General features: G+C 36.6%; 2 protein-coding genes across 4 annotated transcripts in view; one reads left to right on the forward strand and one right to left on the reverse strand.

The window, feature by feature from the left end:
* The window catches only part of col4a6 (collagen, type IV, alpha 6), a 110,350-nt gene extending 97,075 nt beyond the window's left edge, over positions 1-13,275 (reverse strand). For all 3 annotated transcript variants that reach the window (XM_067437368.1, XM_067437367.1, XM_067437366.1), the window contains exons 1-3: positions 13,219-13,275; positions 12,955-13,083; positions 12,751-12,796 (exon numbers count right to left, since the gene is read on the reverse strand). In XM_067437368.1, the coding sequence (XP_067293469.1) occupies positions 12,751-12,796; positions 12,955-12,965 (57 nt within the window). In that variant the 5' untranslated portion in view covers positions 12,966-13,083; positions 13,219-13,275. The remainder of the gene's footprint in view (positions 1-12,750; positions 12,797-12,954; positions 13,084-13,218) is intronic.
* A 775-nt stretch (positions 13,276-14,050) lies between these two features.
* Positions 14,051-19,670, forward strand: part of col4a5 (collagen, type IV, alpha 5 (Alport syndrome)) — a 68,587-nt gene continuing 62,967 nt past the window's right edge. The window contains exon 1 of the mRNA XM_067437369.1: positions 14,051-14,306. Coding sequence (XP_067293470.1) covers positions 14,229-14,306 — 78 coding nt within the window. The 5' untranslated portion in view covers positions 14,051-14,228. The remainder of the gene's footprint in view (positions 14,307-19,670) is intronic.

The following is a 19,670-nucleotide window of genomic DNA, read 5'->3' on the forward strand; positions in this document are numbered from 1 at the left end:
GGATATTTTTGTGTAGATATTTCAAAACTATTAATAACTGCTTTGACAACCAGAGCATTAGACTCTGCATGAGATCAAGTATTCTGCAAATACATGATGATGTTATCATCATCAATGAATAAACAACATTACTTGATGATATTTTATCTTGACTTTTTGTTCCTTCACAAATGTGTCTCACAAACACAAAGCAACCAGAGAAACACTAATATTACACAGTCAAGGGTCAAGAACCCTTATCTCCATCATGGCGATTCCAACAAAACTATTATTTTCATTAAAACGGAAATAAAGTCAGTCTGGTTAGTTATAAGTTAGTTCACATATTAGTTTAGTAACTTATGAATTTTTACTTACCGATTTTAAGATTGCACACAATGAAAAAGTCTCCATCTTAATTTGAATCAGCAACAGAAAAGGACCGCGTTTTGTAAATGTCCTCCAATCAGTGAATTAATTCTTGTTGCCAGACAGAACTCTTTGCATGGCCAATCACATCAAAGAAAGACCAGAGTGGGCTATTTTAATTAATTATGATTTTGAGTTCATTCAACTTGAAATCTTAAGTTTATGTATTTTGTAGGTAAGTAAAACTAACTTGAGTTTCTGGACTAAACTAGTAATATTTAGTCAAGATTACTTGATTTGCTTAAGTAGAGACAATATTAGGGTTTACAGTCAACGTGCAGGTGAGGGGGTTCAGCTGCTTAGCCAACAGTTGGAGACTAAGCTGAGGCCTGCCCCTGTCACAGATTGGGGAATGCCATCATGGGAATGTCTAGCTCCGGGGCCTGAGCTCTCGAGGTGGGGGGTGACGTCTATCATTTTTCATTCCATCTTGATAAAGTGCACTGAAACTCCAAAAGATTGCACCATATATATTACCGCTAAAATGATCTCTAATAATGTGACACGCATACTTTTGATGCTTTACACATGATAGTACTTGACCGTGCTATGCTACAGTAGATTATACTGTAATACTAATCTCACACACACTGATGCTTGAGCTTTAAAGGGGTGTATGTTAAGGAAAGCTTCACCAGTGCCGTATTTTCAGGATTAAGTCACATTTTTTACCATACGTGACTTAAAGTATACTTCAAAGCCATTACATAATCAAGCACACAAATGAATAAAACTAAAATTTATGTTTGTTTTATACTTATATTTTTCATTCCTGGTCTGTTCTGAAAATCATTCAATTTTAATTATTTATTTTGGCGTGAGGGGGCCTAAAATACACTTTTATAGTTTTTATAATATTTAACAAAAAAAAAAAATTAATGGTATTTTACATTATTTCTGAATCATCGTCATAGAATGCATGCAAGAAATGCAACTTTTCTGTGTTTTTTTTTTGTTTTGTTTGTTTGTTTTTTAACTGGGCGTGACTTAAAAGTTGCAGTGTGTAATATTTCTGAGGATCTATTGATACAGAAATGCAATATAATACACATAACTATGTTTTTAGTCATGCATAAAGGCCTTTGAAAGACATAATGAACCGTTATGTTGGTAGGCACTTCCAGTCCTGGAGGGCCACTGTCCTGCAGAGTTTAGCTCCAATCCTAATCAAACACACCTGAACCAGCTAAGACAATGTCTTAAAGGTCCCGTTCTTCGCGATTCCATCTTTCAAACTTTAGTTAGTGTGAAATGTTGCTGTTAGAGTATAAATAATACCAGTAAAATTATAAAGCACTAGAACCGTTTGCTGACTAACCCTCCGCCCACAAGTACAAGCAAAAAAGGGGGCGTGGTCTTGTTGCTCTCCCACGTAGAGAAGAGCGCGCATTCAGCGCTTACATCTCCCCGTTATGGTAAGAGGCGGGGCCTTTCCGGGCTAAGTGCGCTAAGCTGCTTTCCAATCACAACACGGGACACACTGGCCCAATCAGAACTCGTTACGTATTTCTGAAGGAGGGACTTCATAGAACAAGGAAATCATCAGGCCATATTTTAGGACAGAGGAAACAGCGCTGTACAGATAAGTAAATTGTGTGAAAAATACTGTGTTTTTTTACACGCGAAACATGAACTCATGTTATATTGCAGACTGTAAACTAGGGCTGGGCGATATGACGAAATATATCGTCTGGACGATAGAAAATGTCTATCGTTTTATATAAGGCTCTATCGCTTACGCCACGATAAGGCGTTTACGGCAGAACTTTACGTCAAGATGCACCTCACGGCACGGCATGCCCATGCACGCTGCAATACATAAACAAACATGGAGGAAGATGGTAGTAGACGCGGTTCAGACCAGGGTAATTCTCAGAGTAATTATGCCAGAGTGGTGGCATAAGCGCTCAAAAAAAACTTCAGACACAGACGCTGCAACGGGCTTTTACGCGTGGCACACCATATAGCCATATATTGAAATATTTTAATGGCAGGTGTAGGGATGGCGAATTTGAAATAACAGCCACGAGCCGCGCTCCAGCTCTCTCTCTATCTCTCTCTCACACACACACATACACACGCTAGTGTTGTCAAAAATATCGATATTTCGATATATATCGATACTGGAATATCTGAAACGATACGATTCTCAGTTTTTACAGTATTGATATTAGCTGCGCTCTCCTCTCTGACCGTCAGTGAGTTGACACACACCGGCATATTCTCACTCAGCCCGGTTAACCTCTGAGCACGGCGGGCGAACACGCGTTCTGCTGAACTTTTTCCTCATGACAGTGTGTTAGTGTTAGTGTGTGATCGGTCTGAATTTCGCGCGGGATTGCACATAAATTAATTCTAGCCTACTAATGCCCGCAGATTTCGTGCTCCACATCTGAAGCGCACACACACATAGCCTAGCCTAATAAAGCCGCCTCTGACATGATACAAGTGCAAACATTTGCTTCCTTTTCCAGCATATTATTGGTCAAATACACTCAAATAATTATCAGTGCACATCTGGAAGAGTATTAACGTAAACACAGTCGCAAACAGTTCAGGAAGAACGAGGAACAGGAACAGTGTTCAGGATCCATGCGTCTGTTAGTCTTAAAGGGACCGCAGTCATTTGTTATTCAAACTACAAAAAGACAAACGATCACACTGCTCTTGACTGATCAACTTGTGTAACTTTAATAGTTTCATCTGTACGCTATTGAATTTTTTACAAAGAACATTATCCAATGTTGTTTTAAATGTAATTACTATGCATTTTTTTAATTCAGTTTCTTATCTGAATGTTAGACCTACCTGAAAAAATAAAGCAGTCTTTTTATTTTTTATCTTCTATTCTATTGCATTTATTTGTGCTATTGTTTGTAATCTGTTTATTTGTTCTTATTCTATTACTGTTTAGTCGTCTTTTTAAATTCAATTTACCATTCGAAATCAAGCTTTCTTGTGCTGTGTGTAAGCTACTGCAACACAATTACCCTATTGTAAAAAATACATTGAGATAGCGAAAATTTGTGAGATAATTTTAATAGTAATTGATCAATTGATCAATAATTGTTCAAATCAAAATGATGCCCAACCCTAAGGAACATGCTGGCCACATGAATTTTTAGTAAAAAATAACAATGAATAATAAGTTCTGTTGTCATATTAAGCATCTTATCTTATTTATTTTTTATTTATTTTTATTTTTACTGTGGTATCGATTTAGTATCAATATATCGATATTTTAGTCTGATATCGTATCGAAGTCATAATTTTGGTATCGTGACAACACTAACACACGCACTGTCCTCCTAGCGCTCCCGTCCACTCACGTCACTTTTTTAAAATCCCCCACAGCGCGAAACACGAGTCCCGCAAACGCTTTTCCGAGGAGCTTGTTTGTAATCTGAGGACAATGGCTCCTTAGTTTCGAAATGGTTTGGTCAAGGTGATGGCGTTAGAAAATAAAGGCGTTTGTCTAGCGTAAGAAGCTCATTTGAAACATTGCCGCGGCTCATTTAAGAAAATGACAGCTCCGAAGAGACGTCGCGGCTTTAGTTCGAGGTAGTGCTAACAATAATAAAAAAAAGACGATCAACACCTTATGTATTACCACTGAAATGTAGATATTTCCAAATGTAAGCCCATCTTAAGCGAAATGCACGCTTCATACTGTCGTCTGCTCTGGCTCTAACCTCGAGTGTTTTAGCCTGTTTACTTTTTGCAAACCTTGTGAGCGCACAAACCCAAACACTGTGACCTCGCGTCAAATGTTTTTATTGGTTTATTAAGTACAAACAGGCGAGTTATGGAAAATTGAGTGTGAGGAATATGTTCACTTCACACAAAAAGATTTTGGAATGAGATGGCTAACTGTAGTAGCCTTTAGTCCACTGTATAATAGCCTAATTTAGAGATCACTTTTCTTTTTTTTTAACCGACAACTTTGATCGGTTAACGTTGATACGGTCAAACATCGGTCAAACGGTCATCGGTTAACATCCCTAGGCAGGTGTTAACTTTACCAACTGTCTTGCTTGAAAAAAAGGATCTAAATAAAATAAAAATGTAGTCCATACTACCTTTATTTGTTTTGTATATCATTTCAAACTGCATTTCCACATTGCAATTTTGTATAGACTATTCATAAACTGAATTAACAGAAAAATTGCTATATCGTTATGTATATCGTTATCGGGATATCAAATGAGCTATATCGGGATATGAATTTTTGGCCATATCGCCCAGCCCTACTGTAAACATAATCAAAGCTTCGAAAACACGCGAAGAACAGGACCTTTAAGGATTCCTACAAAGTTACAGGCAGGTGAGATTTATCAGGGTTGGAGCTAAACTCTGCAGGACAGTGGCCCTCCATGACTGGAAGTGCCCACCCCCTGCCTTAGAATTATTAGTGAGAGAAATTAAAAACTTTAGAATAACATTCACACCCATGCTTTGCTATTAAACATGAACAATTAAGGAAGAAAAAGTTGTTATTTTCTTTCATAATTTTGTGAAAATTTGATTTATAAAAATAAAAAAAGTGGAAATATCCATCATGCTCCTTTTACACCTGCATCTTGTGCTTTATTCAGTGGCACTACAAGACTGATCATGCTCAAACAATGCTTCCGAGGGTACATTTGAGCTGTTGGCATCAGACAACAGAAAACTGTTTATATAATTCACAGGTGGACACATCATAGCTAAAGAATGAGGGAGGAATTAAGGAGATCCTGTACAATAGATATGTGGAAAAAACAACAGAGGGAAGAAAGGATGATGTAGTCCTGTAGAGAAGGAGGGGAGGCTAAACACAGATGAATAAACAGAGCCATTCCAATAACAGGGTTTCTTGCAGCTCAATGACGAGTTGTGCATTAATTACACAGATAAATGAATGCAATACTGGCGTGCTTACTCACTGACAATACTTATGATTACAGCCAGTAGTAAATATCTATCTAAATGTGCTCTTTATTAATGTCAATTTCAGACTCTTTCACAACAATGGGTGAACTTCTAGGTGAATAAACGTGTGCTTGGGGGTTTTGCCCTGAGGGTGTCAATTCACTGTAAAGGTTATATGGATGACAGACAAGGGTGGGGTACATGAAAGAATTGAAAGAATGAGTGAAAGCAGGCCAACCAACAACAAATGAAAGACAAACAGAACAAAAAAAGCAAAAATCCATTTCAAAGAAAAGAGTAAATCCAGCCCAAGGCTATAGTGACATGTAGACTGTGTAAGACAAGGCATGTACAATGAACTAAAACAACATAAACATAAACCTTTTTATATGTTACGATAAAAAGGGGCCCTCTTCAAGAAAAAGAAAAAAACCTCTTCTTAAACCCCAAGGGGAATTCACGCTTTTTTCTCCATCAATCTTTCATCCATGCATTTCTCTGAAACTCTCCTGTCAGAATGGCATTTGCTCATCATTCTACATGTAGATTCTCCATATCGCTCATTCAATTTTTTTTTATTTTTTTTTAAAGAATGCCAAAATCACAAATACTACTGCATTTACCTAAGGGCATTTAACAAACTCCCACACAACATTAACGATAAGATTTATGCAGCTTGTCGAGGAGAGGGGACTGGATTTCTGATTTTTGGCAAACACATTTTTTTTTCTTTAAAATTAGGAAACAGAGAGGAACCAAAAACTTATTGCATACATTTAGCAAAAGACTCTCTACATTTAATGTTTCTTGCCAACTATCGTCATTGAATGGCTTTTCTGAGGCTAATGTAACCTTACGGGACATATCGTTATACCATTTCTTACATCAAAACTTCTGATATTAATTTATATAAATTTCATACTATAACTAGTAGTAAAGAGGAAACGATGGTTAATTCACATGCACTTTTGTATGTCCAGTATATAGTAAAAAAAAAAAAAAATAGATTTTTGATATACTACACCTTTATATACACGTGTATGTAAAAATAAATGTTAATAATACTAGTATTATTTTCTCCACTCTTATGTCCTTTCCTCCCTGTTTTTCTTTTCAAATGTGTCAGAAACCCGTGATTGACGGAAAAAAATGTTAAGATGCCCTCTCCACACACTCTCCCTCTGTTTCCCTAGTGTAACCTTTGACTCTTTGCTTGCTTTGAACATGAGTGAACATGGATCTTAGTGAGCTCTATCATACAAGAAGAGCTGATGGCAAGACAAAGACAAAAACGTCACTGGCATGCCTTTACTCCTGTCCTGTCATATCAGCTGTAGAGGAGGCATCTGTCAACGCCTCTGCGATTTTAATCTTCCAAATCTCTGGTATTTATTTATTATTAAACGTTTGGATTGTGCTACTTGGTGCATGATTTGAAAAGTTCAATCAAAAAATACATACAACAGAAAGAGGGAGATCAATGTACTGAGAAAAAAAAAACAATATATAAAGAGAAAAAGAGACCATAAGTGAAGTAAAACCATGTACAACTATGGAGATAGTGACAGAGACACTCAGAAGGTCTTTAGTCAAATTATCCATACCAGCTCAAAGTGTTACAGTAGCGTACTGTGAATTATACTTATGTTGTATGGATTGTAACTGCAGGACATTATAGAAGAGCCTGGCGGAAGCCCACACAAGTGGTCCCAGAAACATACAAAGACCTATACAGCCTGCTATCCATTCTCATGAAAGATGAAAAAGCAGCAAAACTGTTTGCTTTTTGGCACTATGAACACTTGCAGATCTGAAAAATCTCTCTCATGTGCAACCACAAGCCCCTGTGCAGTAAAAGCAGGCCATGTAAGGAGTAAATCTCTCACTGACATTGAGATTAACTTCATTTCCTCTCACCAGATCTGATGAGGCAAAGAGAGAAACTGTAAAAGACAAGGGAACAGGAAATGAGGCCACCTGGAAAGTAAACTAAAAGACACCTCGCTCAAAACTTTAAGTTTATCGCAGGAAAAAAAAGGGATCAAAAAAATTGATGGATGACAATAAGATAGTGAAAGCAATACATTTAGGACTAGAAGGAGAATATATATGAGTGCTTATGGACTTTAATGGAATAGAATAAGGTGAAATGGAAGGAAGGAAAGAACAAATTCAATAATTTTGTTACTACAATATTCTTTATAACATCACCTGTTTTAGAGAATGAATGAATGAATGAATGAATGAATGAATGAATGTTGTGTCTACTTCACTTTAGATCACTCCAGGGGGATTTTGCGGGCTACAGTAAACAACTATAAAAGTATCTGTTAAATTAAAATGACAGCTTGGTAAGTGTCTATTTAATTTCTTACTAAACATACACCTAAACATTGAAATGATATTTAGCATACAACAAACAGAGAAACAAAATTCTTCTCTTTTATGGCCTCAATCCTACTGACAATTCATCTATGTCAAACCACTTAACCTAATAGCCAATAGAGGGCCATAAACATTACCTCTTAGGGTTAAAGCTTTTTAAATGGATGGAGGGACATTCAGAATTTGTGTGCCCCCCGCACGGAAGGTTTAAACAGGGAGGGGCACTAACAAATCACAAAGCAATCACAAAGTGTCTCAGTCTGCCCTGGAGGAATGTTCTAGAAAGCAACACCTGCAGCAAGGAAAAGTGAACTCTCAACACGTTTTACCAGGCAGCCCAGGAATTTTTCATGTGGGAGGAAGTATGGGGTGATAACACTAAGGCAATATTCAGTGATAACACTAAGGCAATATTTAGACAAAAAGCACAACAGCACAACAGTTTCTCATAAGACTTTCCTTTGTGAAATGACAATATAGATTAGTAAATGCATGTTCTTTTTCTCAACATCGACTCAACATTAATCCCCATCTTTATCCCACACCTAAAGTAGTTATTTTATATGATAAAATATGATATATTTTCAACGCAAGTCCATTTTGAGTCTAAAGCTAAGCATTAGGGAATTCTAAAGGAGGATGATGCCTTACACTATGTGCAACTTGTTATTGGAATCCATTGCCTTTGGCATAGTTAAAATACTGAAACATTATCTACGTAACAGTGCTTGAGCAAAACAAAACTCAACTAAAGTGCTTTAACATGCATTCATGTTTTTAGAGACCACATAAACCCCTTTATATCTCTTTCTCTCTCTGTTGATATGGTGTATGAGAGGTAGTAGTTATCATCCAAATATTTCCGCTGTGGTTTCTTTCAAGCTGTGCTATAGAACACATCAAAAAGGCTTACTATCAATCTATGCAGACTAACAAACACTATGAGTCTGTTTCAGAAAGGCCATTAGATATACTTTTTTTTTTTTTTTTTTTTTTTTTTGCATTAAGATTTAAATTATTTTCCATAACCAGAAAAGGGTTTTGAGCGACTGCAGATAAGAACTGCCAGGAATGACAAGATGGCTTATCTTTGTATATATAAAAATAAAAGATATGGAGTGAATGTTCCATACATCAGTATATAAATATATGATCTGATACCCACTAAGTTTGTCATATCATGTAAAAGCATAGTATTAAATACACAAACTCTAGTCTAGATGTTTACATAACAAATTTCCTGGTGTGTAATTTAAAGAGCAAGACTTAACTTTGAATTGAAAAGGGTGTAACAAAATCTTTAATCTGGTGTTTCCAACTATACCAGCCTCTTCTTGCCTCTGATTTGCTAGTACATTTTTTGTCAATTACCCCTATTCTTATATACTAAATATTAAAATGTATCAACTAAACATTTGCTTAGCCATCAAACATTCTTATAATTTACAAATTACACTGAAAGCAACAACAACAAAAATGTGAATGATATTTTACAGTTCAAAAGTTGAATTTTGTAAAGAACTGTATTTCACCAGTTAACTAATACCTGGCTCTTTGTATTGCTTTGCTCTCCATAATCCAGTTGAAGAATTTGGGCCAATTAACCATTTAAAACATGTAGAAGCTTACAATTGCTGTTAAACGTCAGCACACTGGAATAAAGATTGATTGTTCTTGCCCAAAGAAAAAAAGGAATGGTAAAACCATTCACCTAAGACCCTGACCTCTGTACTGACCTCCATCAAAGACTCTTAAGAACTTCTCTGCTCATTCTTGATGGCCTTATCTACATGATGTTGGAGGTCTGACCCTCTACAAACATAACTCTAAAAAAGTCTGAGAGTTTAAGTGATGTCTGCATTAGGAATTGTCAAAAAAAGATCAGTGTCCAGAAAATAGCTGATTTTCCACCATCGGGCCAAACCGCTGTCTTTGCTTAACCATTCCATTCCGTGCACTGTTAGGCTGATAGCGGAGCTCGCTGGAATGTAATACAAATGCGTCAATCACTTCCTTGGTAACGAAGGAGTTTACAGACATTATGAGATGCAAAGAGTGGATGCATTTTGATCAGATTTTTATTTTAATTTAATTATTAACTTGTTTTTACGATGCTCAAATAGTGTGCTTAACCAAATACAAAGAAACTGGTAGCCGGGCAACAGAAAAGTGACCAATCCTGAGTGGCGACAGCACTACATGCATTCTATCAGCACGGTTCAGCCCAATTAGCCAATTCCGGCCCGAGAACAGTTTGCAATTATGCCGTACTGAAGTGGAAATAGACCTGGAACCATTCCTTACCGTTCTTAGAACCGTTCCTCCCAAATATGGAAAAGTGCTAATATTTACTAAGCTGACTTTTGCTCCCTAAACATTTCTCAAACACTGAAAGAAACACTGTTTTTCATGTTTAATACTGATTGTATAATGCGGCTTAAAAGTGGTGTGACTTGATTACCGAATCGCAGAGCTCATGCAAAACACGTGTCTATCGTTATAATCAGATGCTTTCTTAACTACTTTTTCTCATCTTGTCATTTTTTGTGTTTATTTTTGTTATTGAGAGGACACCGCTCTCAGCAGTCAGAAAATACGCTAACAGTATACAGCTGAAAAGGCATTTCAAACGTATTTTACTCCCAAGCTAAAAATGAAAAAACTTTTCTGTGAGTATATTGGGCCCTTAAGTCCCCACCACTGGTGTCCCACAAGGATCGCTACTCTACCCCTTACTTTTCTCTATCCGCAGAAGTCAATAGTGTCATCTAAACATGCAATTGAGTACTAACAGTAATAAATTATGTGTAACTCCAGCCAAATGTCTCTGGAATTGCAGAGAGTATCTTTGTTTACCACTTTGACCCTGTTTACACTTGGTATTAACAAGAGCTTCATATGCATTTCCTCTAACCACATGCATTTGGATTTCATCTTCATTTCATTTTATATACCATGGCTAAAGCTGCATGATTAATCGCTAAAAGATCGAAATCTCGATTCAAACAAAGATGATAAAGATTTGAATATGTCTATAAAACCTCTGACAAGTATGATTACAGTGATCATTCAGATCTGCGTTGACACTGCTGCTGGCCAAAAGATAGCTGTTGTCATCTACAGGTATGAAACGGCTTCACAAACAGTCTTTTCAAACACACAGAAAGAATCATTACTCCTATTACAATAATTAAAATGGTCACAGAAGTACTGGAATAAAAGTTTTTAGTTGGATGTCTACGGTAGCGGTAAAATACAGTAAATCACATTTTAAAAGTAACAACCCTTCAAATAAATATTGTATTAATTTTGTTACACCAGTAAGTGCCAACAAGTGACTGCTAAAAAAATTATTTGTCACTGAATGACTCATTCAAGATCAATGGGTCAATGAGATTCATGAGTCAATCAAACTGATTTTTCATCGTCTATTCAGAATTGTGATCTCTATGAATGCAATTCTCAATTTATTCAGAAATATGCAGATCTAAAATCTGAAATTAAAATGTGTTCACTTTCAGTTCATTAGTGTGAGTTTGAATGATCCAAGCCACGCAGGAAGTTGAAATGGAATCTGAATAAAAATTACAGAAAGTGGAATTTACTGATTTACAATTCAAATAAATTCTACAAGTATTTAAAATAAAAGCTAATTTAAATAAGGATTATTCAATTATTTAACTAAAAATAAATAAATACACATTTCCATATGTGGCATTTTAAACAGATCTGAAGTGAGGTGATATATGGACTAAAAGAGGCATCTAAAATATTATACTGGATGACTTTTCTTTTTCTTTTTCAACAAAAAACACATTTTTTCTCTATTCTCATATATAATGTCATAGTTGACTCTTAGCTGACCCACTCACCTTCGTGGACCACACTCAAGCAACTGTCATCATGCTACTCAAGAACCATGAGGAAAATTCAGCCCTCCATTAAATTACTACTCTGCTAAGCTGTTTATTAGGTGTAGCTGCACTCTATAATTATTCCATGGCTAGACTCTACTGCCACTACACACTATCCCACCTGCATCAACCTCATGTCTGCTTGGGCCCATCCAGAAAGCTGCCATTCGATAGGTCTGTGCAGTTTATATTCTCTGATATCATGCACATTTTCTCTAATCATGCTTTCTACAATTGCTCCCAGTAACTGCTAGAATGAAATGCTTTTTCCCCATTTTCCATATACAAGTTCACTACTTGTTGGACAATCAGTACAGCAAAATCCCAACTTACTGTATACCTTCAAATAGCCTCAAGACACCCATTTTCATAACTTACCTTTACACTTAACTTATATGAAAAATATGCACCTCATTTTATCCACATTTTCCCAAGCACAATTTGATGACTCGATTAATCTTAAAAATGTCAAATTAGCTTCTTCAATTTTTTTTTAAGGTAGCCCATATTGCCTTAAAAAATATAGCATATTCCGAGCATATTATATACCAGATGTAAACCTGCCCCATCAGAGTGGCATCAGCTATGTCTGAAGTAGAAAACCCCGCTCAATCTCTTCTCATCTCCTCTCAAATAATTGCATAAAATCAAAACAGATGAAGAACAAAACACAAGCTTATATTTAAATATCCATGACGAATGTACTAGATTATAGTCAGTGTCAATGGGGTAAATGGGCGTGGTAGAGAAACAGGGTGTTGCATATTAATTAGGAGGAGGAGTGTTTTGTCAGTTTGGTGATGAGAGAACAGACATTTCACAAATCCAACAAGACATCACATCGATTGAAAATAAATAAATAAATAATGGAATATCAACGGAAACTAGCCATTGTAAGCTCTTGACAATTTTAACAAGTTGCACAAATAGTCACACATATTCACAGTATAATGGCTAACAAAATACATCTAAATGTGTTTGGAAAACATGATGCGAGATTTATAAACTATTACTACAAAATACTTAAATTTTCAGCTAAACAACAAACAAATTATCAACTCCTAAATCACACGGGGCAATTATATGTATTCACCATGTGAAAGTGTTTTTAATAATGATATAGCACACTTACCGCTTGTGCAGACACTGCATACAAGACGACAGGTAACATAAAACTCCTGTGAAGAGAGATAAACAAATCCAACATATGTTCTTGCGAGAAATATGCACTTTATTTAACTCGGTTGACTAAAACTGACAGTTGACTTTTTCACAGCAAGCGTCTGAATTTGTAACCACGCTTAATAACATATAGGCTACATAGCGGTATACTTACCAAAGCTTCATTTTGCAAAGCTTTGAGGAAAACGCAGGTAATGTAACGTTATCCTCGGCGTCTTCACAGTAAGCCTCTGTTAATGGCTTCGAACCTCTTCATTTGAGAATCCGGTGAGCGGTTCGTCCACTTCGGAGGACAAGAAGTGAGATAAGAATAAATATAAACAATTAAACGAGAGACTGAAATATTATTTTGCACATGCTAAACATATTTTATGAAGTTTTGCTTCTGTTTGTCCTCTGAGAATAAGAGTTCACTCACAAGAAACTCTTGCTGTCCTCGCGGCAGAGTAGATTCACGCACCGCTGCAAGTGCCTGTGTTCTGAAGAAGAGGCGGGACTTTCACCTGTCAATCACCCGCGCCACACGCTTTCGTCTCTAAACAGACAGCGATAACAACCACAATCTTATCTGTAAACAGCGTACCACTCATGTAAGCTAAAATATCAATAAATGTATGTCTCACACAAGACTGGATATTTATATTATAAAACAAACATTAGGATGAAAATGGGAACACATGACTGATCAGAGAGCAAGTGCACTTCAAACACATGTCTTAAACATCAATTTCAATAATCAGCTAAATAAAAATAAATTTTAACTAACTAAAATAAATATAGTATAGACTAGAAAGGACAAGTAAAGCTTATATAGCCTAGTCTATTTCCATATATTTTAGTAGGCTAAATGAGACTGCAGCAAGTATCCTACTACTAGGTAAAAAGTGAACTTAAAATTGTACATGCGATGTCTTATAGCGGCACCATTTTGGTAATAACTGCTTCGGGGGGGAAAAACTGATTGAATATTAATATATAGCCTATATTTCCCCAAGACATGTCTGTGATGCGCCCTCCGCCTAGTTGCTATCAAATCTCCTTTTACATTTAAAAGAGAAAACTGAGTGTAAAATAGATTGTATTAATGATTTATGGACAAAGAAAGCCCCTAAAACATATAAATGGATATGTTCATCATTTCATGACTTAAAGTCACTTGAACTTAAAGTCTGTGGGGATCTACATTTTTTGCGGAGGGATATGAAGTAGTGCGGTGAGCAGGTTAAGGGAGATTCAGAAAGTGACGGGAACATTATTGCGAGCGCTGCCAGCACTGGACAGCCTTGAGACTTTACAAGAATCCCTCTGTAACTTTTGAAAAAAACTTGTTGGTTTTGCCGTTAGCTTAAAGGAGGAATATGATAAGTTTAATAAGTGTCCATAGTTGTAACTGTCAATGTTAAGAGGGCAGATTCTTTGAAGATCAGTATGAACGCAAAGAGCCTCGGCGCGGTGTTAGTGGTGATCCTCACTATAAGCACAGAGGTGCAGAAGTCGGAGTCCGCGGTAAGTGCACGTTTGCTTGTTACTTCTTTTAATTTATTATAACTTAAAGTTAAACGTAACCGTCACGATGCTTTTGGATCAGTCACTCCCGCTTCAAATGAACTTTATAAACAGAGTCACTTTATAACATGGAACTATAGGCTATAACAAGTGCGAATCTAGCATGTCAATTGAAACATGCGATATTTATTTGCAATGATACAATCCGCTATATTTGTTTGCATATAGCTACTTTATTGAGAAAAAGTTCAGATTTATACACATGCAAATCACATTTAAATGCACCAAACTGCATGCACGTCTCTTTCAAATGTTTTACCAACGTTAAACACGAAAAATGTCAGTCACTCAAACAGGTTTTAACTTTGTTAAATTCTTCTAAGTATTATAGATCTCTCTGTTATTATTATAGATGTTGTGTTTTATTGTTTATTCATTTATTTTATTACCAGTAGTTTTTATTTCACTGCATATTGGTTAACCTCAGTTGTTATGATAAATATCTTCTCTAAGCAGTGGTTTCTAATCTTCACCAACAATTTGTTGCACAGATTTTAGTGGCATAAGTGAACGAGTTGTAAGTTAGATTACTGACACTGTAGTTTTATTTGCATTACATGTGACATTATTGACCAATTAAATGTGGGTTACTTTCTCATTACAAACTTCATGTGAAAGGATGAGTAATACTTATTCTCATCTGTAACATTTCAATACGAACCCATTCATTGAGCACAATTTTGTTGTCTTAGCTTCTACAGCACAGAGTAAACAGTCTGACAGTGTTTTGCATGTCTGTGTCTAAACCTGACTTGATACAATGCCACAAATACAAAGATATGGCATCATTTTGGCTGATTCACTGTCCCAAGAGTAGCCAGTAGCTGGAGGCAGACAGGTGAGGGCATGTTTAGGGAGGGACCTGTCCTAGAGGTACAGATACACACTTAACAGGGACATGAGAGCACATTTGGTGACCTAGCCACTAAACATATCATGTTCCTACATTTCCCAATGGGCATTGTTGTTAAACAGTCCTGATGGGGAGTCCTGATGAATGTAGTTTGCACTTACCTTTCCATGATTGGCTGTTGGTCAAAAAGGAATCTGGAACTCTTTCATATTTCTCCTAAGGTTCCGCCCAATTTCTGTTTCTAAGTTTACAAGGTGAAAGGTGGCTTCTGTCATTCATAGAGGGAGGAGTTAGCTAGTCATCGGCACAGGCATTTAGCATTTAGACATATAGCACCACCCATCCCCCAACAGCAAAATTGCATGACCCTTAGGTCTATTGAATAAGTGAATCTAACCAAAGCCCATTGTTCACACAACCTCTTAACCCCTCGAGTCCTTCAAAAATGCCAGTTGAGTCCATACATGCACCCCCAGTCGAACATGTCTCCAGTGTTTGCCTGATGTGTATTAGCAAGACAGTTTGTGTTACTGATTTTGGCTGATTCCAAATTTGAAACAATTGTAATGTTACACCCTAACACAGTGTTGCCACAGTTACTTTGAAAAAGTAATCTGATTACTCCTTTAAAAAGTAACTTAGTTACTTTACAGATTACTTGATTTTAAAAGTAACTAAGTAAGATTACAAGTTACTTACATTCAGCAGTTGCCGACAACACCCCTGCCGCCTCAACATAAAAAATGACAACCGTTTTTACCAACACTCACTTTATTAGAAGTGCATTTTTAACAGTAACGTCAACAATGTATCTCCTGTCCTGACACTTTAAATTGAAATTAAAAAATATTTCTTAAAAAAATATTCTCCCTGAGACACAGAAAAAAAAGCAAATATATATATATAGATTTTATTTACTAAGAATGACTAAAATAGTAACTCACACAGTGACTTGTCTGATTACTCTGATTAATCTGATTACTAGTGGAAATAGTAATGCGTTAGATTACTCATTACTGGAAAAAAGTTGTCAAATTAGAGTATAGCGTTACTAAGTATGCTTTTTAAAGATACTGATAGTGAATCTTACATTGTTCATTGGTAAGTTGTTAATATGCTCAGGACAGGCCTCAATGCAATTAGTTTAGAAGCATGGTGGATTCCAGGGGTGTCGCTAGACCCTTTTTACTGGGACACAAGCCCCAGTGAAATACCCCGTAAAATATTATTGATAAATCCTTGCCTGAAGGTGGAGATTACCAAATAACAACCTGAAAATATTTTTTCATCATTCATTTCATGTGTCTGTTTAGAATCAGAACTAGCAAGGCATGCCAAATTTGCGAATGAACATAGACATCATTTGCAGGTGGAACAGGTGGGACATGTCCCAACCACTTTATGCCTGGTTTGATATTGTCCCCACCACTTTTTTGAAACATCTCCCATGAGGGATGTAGAGAGATGTATGTCTAATGCAAATTAAACATATCCAGTTGACCAGCAGATTTTTAATTTAGTTTGTTTCCTGTTAAGGTTGTTTGTTTCTTGTAAATAAGAGGCGATCTGGCACTGGGAAGTGTTGTTTTTGAAATCATGCAGAGTGTTCGTAGCCGCTGTTATCAGTGGCAAAGCATCCTCTTGTGGCTTGAACACAGCCACAGTCTTCTTCACACACAGACGAGCGCTTCAATTTATTGCTAACACCATTGTGGAGACCCTGTATTGTTTTCGGTGGAATCACAAATCAAAATGCACACAAACATGTCTCTTAAAAAAACTATACATGGGTGTATTAGAGATACCCAGAACTTCTGACACGTTTGAGTAAAAATATTACCACTACACTATTAGAGACCATGAACATCATGCGTATTTATGTATTTATTCACTAACGTGAAGAATCTCGGTATTATTTAACAAAATGTTTTGTTAGTTTGTCAATACATTAAACTCAAATGTACTATTGGAATTGAATTTCTGATTTTTGGACATTGTAGCGTTATATTTTTGCAATTGTTATCATACATATCTGATAAAGCATTGTATTAGCACTGACAACCCCCACCCCACACACCCCCTACTCATACACACACACACACACACACACACTTCTGTCCCACCCACTTTTTAAGCCACTTAAGTTAAGCCACTGTGAATGAATAACTAATGAGCTGTGTCAAAAATGACACACTATACATTTTGCACTTATACTAGTATGCACTATGTACTCTATATTCTAATGCATAAATGTTATAAGTTTTTGTCATCCAACATTAGAGACTGATTGCTCCTCCCCCTTTTGAATGTAAGAAAAATGTGCCACAGTTAAGTGCATAAAGTGTCCAGTCACTGTTTTTTAAAGTTAAAGTTTTTAAAGTGTTTTTTAAAGTTAAACCAAGTCACACACCAAATCTTTTGCAGCTATTTCTCACACTGTAATGACATGTGACAGAAAACAAAACAAAAATGCTGGATGAGGTGGATATACTGTACAGTCCATTGTAGAAAACAAAACTTGCAAATGTCTTCTATCATTTGTCAACAATGAAGCAGCTCTTTAATGTCCATGAATGAATCAGTACTGCAGGTAAAGAAAAAAATAAATTATATTCATAACAGTCATTATGAAATTATATTCAAAAAGAGTATCAAAATATTGGGACACTTTTTGATTGGGTAGTGGTAGATACCGCTCATGGTAGATCTAATTAGGAGTTGTCCTTTTGAGGAGCCAATGCAGTGTGAAAGAACAGATTTTGTCCTATTTTTACAATGTCACAGCCTTTTAACTCAAAGCAGAATGGAATTCCTGGCCAAAATTCCCACCCCTTCTGTCTTTCAGTAATGGCCGCCTAGTGGTACAATCTGGTGTCACATGACAAAGTCTATTTTAAGGCAAAAAGGCCCTTTGTCAATAATTAATATTTCCTTATTTAGTTTATATACACATTGAAACTGTAACCATCTGGGATGTTTAAAGTGTTTGTTGTTCTGGAGATGCCAGAACCTGGTGTCACTAGGTCAGAAAGTTTGCTGGTAACTTGAACCATAAGGGTCTGCTTTGAACTTTTCATACTTGAAGGAGTCCATACACTGTGCAGGTCAAGGTGTATGAACATGTATGGGTATGTGTGGCGTCTGCATGTTCTTCAATAGGTGTGTGTGTGTGTGTGTGTGTGTGTGTGTGCACTTTTTACATGCTAGGATATGTATATATCTGCTTGTATATACATACAAGGGGTATGCCAATACATGTTGGTGTTGTGCCTTTGCACATGTCTGTGTGCACGTGTGTAATGTAATCCACCAAAACCCCTAGAGACACATTGATGAAGCACCTCGGCTCTCAAAAAATCAGACTTAGACACAAACACACCCATGAATTCAATCTGCATTCACAGCCATAACATCGATTTTGAGAGGAGATATCCACCCATAGTGCCCGGTTTTGCTTTTTCAGTCTCATGCAAGGATATGGGGACCGAGGTGGGGGTTGGCAGCTCGTGATAGTCCTGGAGGACAAGCAAATTCCAGTCTTATCTCACCTGCAGAAGAGAGAGAGAGAGAGAGAGAGAGAGAGAGAGAGAGAGGGTCATGAGATGTACACAAGCAGCCACGCAAGAATCTTCTTTCAAAACAGCCCCACAAGCGCTTGTAATTCTCAGCGTGACAGCTCATTCTAAAAAAGTAGACATAGACTTTATTGGATTTCTATAGTTAAGATTTCTATAGTTAAGAAGGCAGTATCAAGATTGCTGAGGAAGTGTCTGAGTGCATGTAGAGAGGGGATGACCTGCTGCATGACTCACCTGGTGTATTACTTCATGCCCAGGCTCTCATCAAAGGGTTAGTTCACCAAAAATATGAAAATTCTGTCATTAATGACTCACCCTCATGTCATTCAACACCCGTAAGACCTCCAGTCATCTTCGGAACACTAATTAAGATATTTTTGTTGAAATCCGATGGCTCAGAAAGGCCTCCAGAATGTCATTTCCTCTCTCAAGCCCATAAAGGCACTAAAGACGTCGTTACAAAGTCCATCTCACTACAGTGGTTCTACAATCATTTTATGAAGGACGAGAATAGTTTTTGTGCGCAAAAAAACCTAAATGACGACTTATATAGTGATGAGCTGATTTCAAAACACAGCTTCATAAAGCTTCTAGACGATATGAATTATCAGTGGATCGGATCGCCAAAGTCACGATTTAAGCAGTTCCGAACACACGATCACACATGAATCGATACGCTGATTCATTAAGCTTCGAGGCTTCAGGAAGCGTGTTTTGAAATAGGCCATCACTATCTAAGTCATTATTTTGTGTGTTTTTTTTTGTTTTTGTTTTTTTTTTTTGCACAAAAACTATTCTCGTTGCTTCATAAAATGATCATAGAACCACTGTAGTGAGATGAGCTTTTTAACAACGTCTTTAGTGCCTTTATGG

This window comes from Pseudorasbora parva, chromosome 1, assembly GCF_024679245.1.
Source record: "Pseudorasbora parva isolate DD20220531a chromosome 1, ASM2467924v1, whole genome shotgun sequence".
Classification (NCBI taxonomy): Eukaryota; Metazoa; Chordata; class Actinopteri; order Cypriniformes; family Gobionidae; genus Pseudorasbora; species Pseudorasbora parva.